The 6,632-nt window shown below is 45.6% G+C and overlaps 2 protein-coding genes across 2 annotated transcripts; one reads left to right on the plus strand and one right to left on the minus strand.

Annotated features, from left to right (window-relative positions):
• Positions 1–30: 30 nt before the first annotated feature.
• On the minus strand, positions 31–3,202 carry LOC124175352 (U2 small nuclear ribonucleoprotein auxiliary factor 35 kDa subunit-related protein 2). Its single transcript, XM_046555525.1, has 2 exons — positions 2,623–3,202; positions 31–1,639 (listed from the first exon to the last, which is right to left on the minus strand). Exons 1-2 carry the CDS (start codon positions 2,872–2,874, stop codon positions 290–292), a joined length of 1,602 nt encoding a protein of 533 aa, XP_046411481.1. The 5' UTR covers positions 2,875–3,202; the 3' UTR covers positions 31–289.
• A 24-nt stretch (positions 3,203–3,226) lies between these two features.
• LOC124175368 (dnaJ homolog subfamily C member 22) lies at positions 3,227–6,310 on the plus strand. The gene is made up of 5 exons (XM_046555566.1): positions 3,227–4,235; positions 5,036–5,183; positions 5,279–5,643; positions 5,722–5,829; positions 5,953–6,310. The coding sequence occupies exons 1-5, from the start codon at positions 3,942–3,944 to the stop codon at positions 6,157–6,159; spliced, it is 1,122 nt and encodes a 373-aa protein (XP_046411522.1). The 5' UTR covers positions 3,227–3,941; the 3' UTR covers positions 6,160–6,310.
• Positions 6,311–6,632: the final 322 nt, after the last annotated feature.

Genomic DNA, 6,632 nt, shown 5'->3' on the forward strand with positions numbered 1-6,632 from the left:
ATAGAAAGCTTTATTGCCTTGGGTTATTCGTGTAATCAAAAAATTCTTTATTCCAAGTTTGCATGAGGATACAGTGTCAAAAAATTGGCATTTCACCGTGTCCTCGCAGCCGATTCTGCGGCACTTTCGTCACCTTTAACAGTTTGGTCGAGCACCATTTGCATACGAAGCCATTCGTATGTACGTTTTATATCGACATAAAACCAACACGAAACTATACAAACTTTTCATTTGTAGAGTATAGCGGACAGCTAACAGTATTTTTTTCTTCCTTGATCAAGGTGCACGACTATCTGTGCGGCGTTTTGCTGCTCCTTTCGTTGCCCTCCGAGGCCGATACTTCGGTGGGCTGATCCTGACTCCAGGACCGACTTCGGCTACGCCTGGAAACTTTCCGTCGTCTTCGTCTGCTAATTCCAGAATCGGAGTAGCCCGATTCGCTCTCAGTGTCCATGGATTCGTAGTTCTTACCGTCCCATTTGGTCCTCTCAGTTCTCTTCGCGAAGTCCTTTTCTTTCGAGCGGTCTTTACGTTTCTCGGTGGTATCGCGACTCTTCCCATTCCTCTCGCATTTTTTTTCCGTCCTGTCTCCACGCGTCCTCTTCTTCTTACTCTGCTTTACCTGCGACTTCTCATCCCTCGGTCTCTTCCGTGGGCTTCTCAATCGCTTCTCCTCCGCCCTCGACGCTCTGGTTGGTGTCTCTCCCCCTGAGTCGGAGGAATCGGACCACCGCCAGTTCCGCGAGCTTTCTTCTCGCATCCAGCTAGAGCCTCTGGCCGATTCCTGATCAGGCCTCGAAGATCTGGCCGAGGCTGTTCTCTGGTCATGGTGACTGGATCCCCGCCTCGTCCTGGACCTCTGGGGGCTCTTGACGTCGTATTCGTCACGGGGGTTGCGGAAGGTATGCAGAAAGTTGCAGGACCTACCCTTGGGGCACTTCGGCATGCCGCAAATCGCGTTACGCCACGACTGGACATTCGCGAATTCGCAGTTGAGCTGCCGGCCCGCGTACCAGCGGCCCTTTAGGCTGCGCAGCGCCCTGGCCGCGTCCCGCTCTTCATAGTACTCGACGTACATGTTGCCTCGGAGATGGATCTCCGTGTTGCGACAACACTTGAGGGTCTTAATCCTGCCGAAGGTCTCCAGCTCCGGCACCACGTCGTTGTAGAATTCTCGGAAGTGGTGCCGCGTTTCGGAGCCCCCGAACTCGAGCGCGATGTCCGTGTCGTACTCGGCTGAGTTTTTCTCCAGCGAAAAATGCGAGTAAAATCCAGGAATGAGGAGCACCCTGGACAGCGCGAGTCGCTGGTGGTTCCGCGAACACGTGTCGCCGTACCGGCAGGCTCCAGTCTTCGAGAAAAACGGGCAGGGTTCCTTTCCAGGTTGCGAATTCGTCACTTCTCGAAGGACTTCCGGCGTAGATCTTCCTTCGTCGATGTATGCCTCGATATTGCGGTGAACTTCTTCCAACCTCTTGGATTCCTCTTCCTCTTTACGACGCGCTTCTTCCTTCTTCAAGCGCAATACCTCCTGCTTAGCCTCGTACTCTTTACGGATTCGCGTCTCCTGGTCCAGCTGCACCTGACGGGCTTTCGCCTTCCGCTCCTGCTGGATTCTCCACTCTTTTTGCGCTCGAAGCTGTAATTTGTAAATTTTAGAGTACGATTAGCGTGGTATGTCGCAGAAGCGATGGAAATAATCTCGTCAGGAAAATAATTCAAACTGCACTGACATTTGGAAAAAATTCTTTAGAAGTGCAATACAATCTATGAAATTTAATAATCTGATTTTTACATTCAGGGTTCTGTAAGGCCGCCTAATTTCATTGGTTTGTTTTTTCAGGTTATACGAAGTTGTGTAAAGGGTGCATATTTCGCAACTGATTGCGAGGATAAAACTTCTTAGATTGCGTCTCGCTTTAAACTTCGTGTGGGTAGAATTGATCAACTCACAATAAAATAGTTTTCGGGTTCGGATGTCCACATGATTATAATTATATTGTAATATTTCTAATCTCAAGATTCGAATATTTCTACGAGCTTCGTTAACTCCGAAGAGTCTTTCCACGTGTGCAACATTGCACGAGACTGAAATACTGATTAATCAACGAATTGACACGAAGATTTCACTGGGCTCCACATGAAACGCAAAAACTCGGCAATAGCTTCATCATAACTATTCATCGATTTTCACAATGATTTTTACTCGCCAGTTAACATAAATCTAGTAGCAAATAAACGAGAAACAAATATTCCGATCTTCAAAATTTTTAATGATCGCAGGACGCGCCAATACAAAAAAAACTCGACGTGGCTGAAGTTAGTAACGTTATGGTAATGATAAACGTTTCGAAAAATCGTTATTTCACATTTGCGGGAAAGTCTAAAATTCAGTAAATCATAAGAGGTAAAACGTATATTCATATTTTGAAAACTTAGCCAAACCTTCAAAGTCACTATAACTTGCAAAATCGTAATTTTTCTGCCCAATTTTTCATTACGTTAACGTTACTAACATCAGTTTCATGAAACTCGGCCCTACGCTGAGAATGTAAATACTTGTGTAGGAAAAACAAAAAAACTGTAGATGTTTGATTAAAAAGTGTAAGATAGATAATTTACCTCCTCCTCGAGCCACTCTCGTTCCCGAATCTCGTGTTCCTTGGCTTCCTCCTTGTCTCTGCGTTCCTCCTCGGCGCGCTGGAATTCTAGCCAGTTTAAATACTCGGAGGTCTCCTTTAGTTTAGCGTCAAGCCGTTCGGCGTCAGCGTCGCGAGCGCGAGCTTGGCTAGTCCGGATTCTTCTGCGCCGTTCCTTTTTCGCTTGGCGCCGCCAAGTCTTATGACTGAGCCTTTCGACGATCGCTGGTTCCATTATCCAGCATCGTGAGTAACTTGTGTCGTTTTCAACACGGGGCTGGCGGTACAAATTGATTCAATTATTCTCGCGAGACATCTCTCCGGCTTGACAGTTTCATCTAGCAGACTACACAACTGGCATGGAGGGCTAGATTTGTAACGGCGGCCATATTACCGCGCGGTAAATTAAATTCACTCACAATCAGTCTCACTCGAACGATTTTTACAACCGTATTCATTCACTAGTAACAGTTTTAAAAAATCAGAAACGCCTGGGCCGCGATATCAAAAGCTTTCATTTCTAACAAGCATGAACGAGCGCTAGATACTCAATCACCAATCAATGAAACTACCTAGTTGGTCTTGCCACTCCACGACCAGTGCTGCCACCTGGAGTCACGCGGGGAGTTCAAAAAGCACCGTTATGCATAAGGGGAGCGATGAACGAACGGCAGCAGACCTGAGCCAGTGCGATCGGCCCACGTTCCGTGCATTCTATGAAATGACCAGCAACCACTTATGTGTCAATGTGCCACGCGTCGCAAAGCACGGTGTTTCGTATATCAAGAAAATGCGGTTCGCTATGCGCGAGGGATGAGGACGGTAGCTTGTACTTAGTGCGGGGCTGTTCACTTTTTCTGTTTTTCGTGCATCGAAGACCAACCGAAACCTGCAAGCCCTCGATTAACCAAAGTAACGATAATTACATGACGTACAGCTCCGACGAACGGTTGTTGTAATAACGGTAAATTGATTTACCGGTCAACATTTAGCGCAGTGTGTCAGGTGAGTGCGAAATTGAAACGAAGGATGAGGTAGCTCCAGTTGAACGAAATCGGAACTGCCGACAAGTATCTAATTGTCAGCGCGTCTACAATAGTGCATCGAAAAGGAGTATTCATCGAAATTTGTCATTTCCCACGAAAATTTGAACGCATGTGAAAGCAATGCGCAGAATACCGCGTACAGAATAGTACAATAATCTGCAGGTCAGCGGGTTTCACATTTGATAATAAAAGTCTGATTCACTGGGGGATTATTAAACAGAACGCACAAACGGCACACTAATTGCACGGACTAATAATGGGGGAAGCGAATGGTACTCGGGTTGTAAAACGGCAGGTAAACGCTAGTAATCTTGGCGTCAAGACTAAGTTTACGGCCTACGTGCTCTGGCTTTTCGGTGGAATTTTCGGGGCCCACCACTTTTATCTCGGCAGGGACGACCATGGGTTTTTATGGTGGTGCTCGTTAGGCGGATACTTTGGGGCCGGCTGGCTGAGGGATCTTTTCAAAATACCTGGCTACGTTTCGGACGCAAATAACGAACCGGAGTACATCGAGTGGTTCAAAAATCAAGTCCGAACCAACAATAAGGTAGTCCTCGCTTAAAGTTTTATAATACATCATTTTATGTGGTCCTTGTATACAACGTCAAAGAATACACTTTTTTTTTCACTGGGTGATCGTGAAACTTGAACGGATGGATCCGTTTTGAAAATCTAGACGAACTTTCATTTCTTTTAAACTCGAACAGTTTATAGTGACCAAGTTACGTTTCATTCGCGATCATAATTCCTCCAACTGCATTTGAATCGTATTTGTAGGTAAGACGCAAAAAAACAATCGATACAGATAGATTCATATGATATCTATATCCGTCTGTGGATACGCAGTTATCGACAACGCATGTTTTTTCAGTTTGTAAAAAACTTGGTATACCCGCGAAAACAAGATGCGAAAATGCTAATTTCCGTAACTTGACGTTACAGTTGTACATATAAAATGGTATTACGAGATTATAATGAGTGATTGATGTTCTTGAACGTCTGTTTGTTTTCGACGTATACATATATATAAATGTATCGGCATCCGATGGTAACTTATTGTTAGGCATAACTCGTGTCGTTTCAAATCGAAATACTCTCGTTCAATCTTTAGATTATCTGTAAACTATACGATCCATCAAGAATTTTGCTCGCGAACTCATCCACCCCAGAAATTGCGACGCCGTTATACATACTCATGCAATAATATGTGCGCTTGTTTTCCTTCGAAGCGTGTCTCCCCGTCTCATACGGACCGATAGAAAGAGTGGTCGTTTATACGATAACAGATTCGAGTGATAAATTTTTCAAATTCAGTACAGCGATATTCTCGTTTTTTCTTGCAACCAGCCACCGTTTTCGACGTGTCGGTTCATCGGCGGGGTCGTCATATCTTACTTATGGGGCGAACTGGTCTACATGGCAATCCCCGAGGACGAGGTATACGGAATCAACTTCAAGCCACTGATGATCCTGATTCCAGCAGCCGTCGCATTAGGTGAGTACATGTAAATCGAGTTGCGCGAAGATGATTTTCTCGTTTTGTCTTTCCAATCAAACAAAGACTATCAATTATCTTCTCTTAAAATCCAGGAGTATGGGTGGTCGGTAACGTCGGTCGCGAGGAGGGTTCGATTTGGGTGCCCTTGGTCGCAGCTTACGTTTGTTATCCGACGCTGACCTACCTCGGTGACGACAGTACGTGGATGTCGGCGATGGTCCTGACCTCCGCGCTTTCCTTTGACACCTGGAGCAAGCGGTGGCGACTCAAACCGAAGAAGAAGCGAGGCCTTGTCCGCAGACTGACGATCCTCGGTCTCGCGGCTCTCCTCTACTCGTCTCTGTGGGGGAGCTACTTCGTATTTAACGCCAGGTTCACCGACAGCGAGGGCGAGGAGATCAAGATATCCGAAGCCGTCAAGCACTTCCTAACGTCCCCCATTTGGCTCGATCTCAAGGTGAGTTTCCGCATTTTTCTTTCCATTCCTTTTTTCGATCCACTCTTTCACCATCTTCTTTATTCGCATTTGATACAGGCCAGCTTGCATGAGACTTGGAGACACGCCCAGCATCACGGATTCTGGGCTACTTGGAGTCAGTTGGTCGACCTTACCGATCCGAGGGGCGAGATAAACGCGTACAAGGTGGGCACACCCTACTTGAAACCGAAAATTTCCGCCACCTTCTGTGATATTTTCGATAATTGTTATCGATTTCTTCGACACCGATTAATAGATGATTGATATTTGGAAAACCAATCTTTCCAGGTCTTGGGTCTGTCGCAAACGGCTTCGCAGAGCGAGGTGACGGCCAAGTGGAGAAGCCTCTCGCGGGAGAATCACCCCGACAAGGTGAAAGGTTCGGAGGATGAGAGGAGAGTCGCGCAGGAGAAGTTTATGGAGATACAGCAGGCCTACGAGATACTCTCGAGTGCAAAGAATCGGAGACAGAGCCGGAACCGAAAACCTGCTTGAGAATTGCGAAGAATGCAACTGCGGCAGGGGGAGGCCGGCAAAAAATCGTAACGCTCAATACACTATCCGACATTCCTATAATGACGACAATTATTTTTATGACGATGACGTGTTGTTGGATAATAAAGTATTGTTAAACTGTATTGTAAAACACGGTGTTTTAATTTTAACATAATTGTTTTTATTTTCCATTCTTTTTTTTCTTATAAAAAGTTCATTTTACACACGCGTATAGACTCCGTTTATAAAATAATGCAATTCTCTTGTTTACCCTACGAGTGCCTGTTTGCTTTTCTCGATTTTTCTCTCAACCGCACACGCGATATTTTTATACCTTTGCGTTTCTCGGTTTTAAAACTGACGTACGCTGTAAAATTTACGCATTCAGATCACGCAGTCATTATTACACCATGACTAACCCTTTGTAACGGATATTTTACGGCAATCTCAATCAAATTGAAGAACGTCTTGGA

The sequence above is a fragment of the Neodiprion fabricii genome, chromosome 2, assembly GCF_021155785.1.
Source record: "Neodiprion fabricii isolate iyNeoFabr1 chromosome 2, iyNeoFabr1.1, whole genome shotgun sequence".
NCBI lineage: Eukaryota > Metazoa > Arthropoda > Insecta > Hymenoptera > Diprionidae > Neodiprion > Neodiprion fabricii.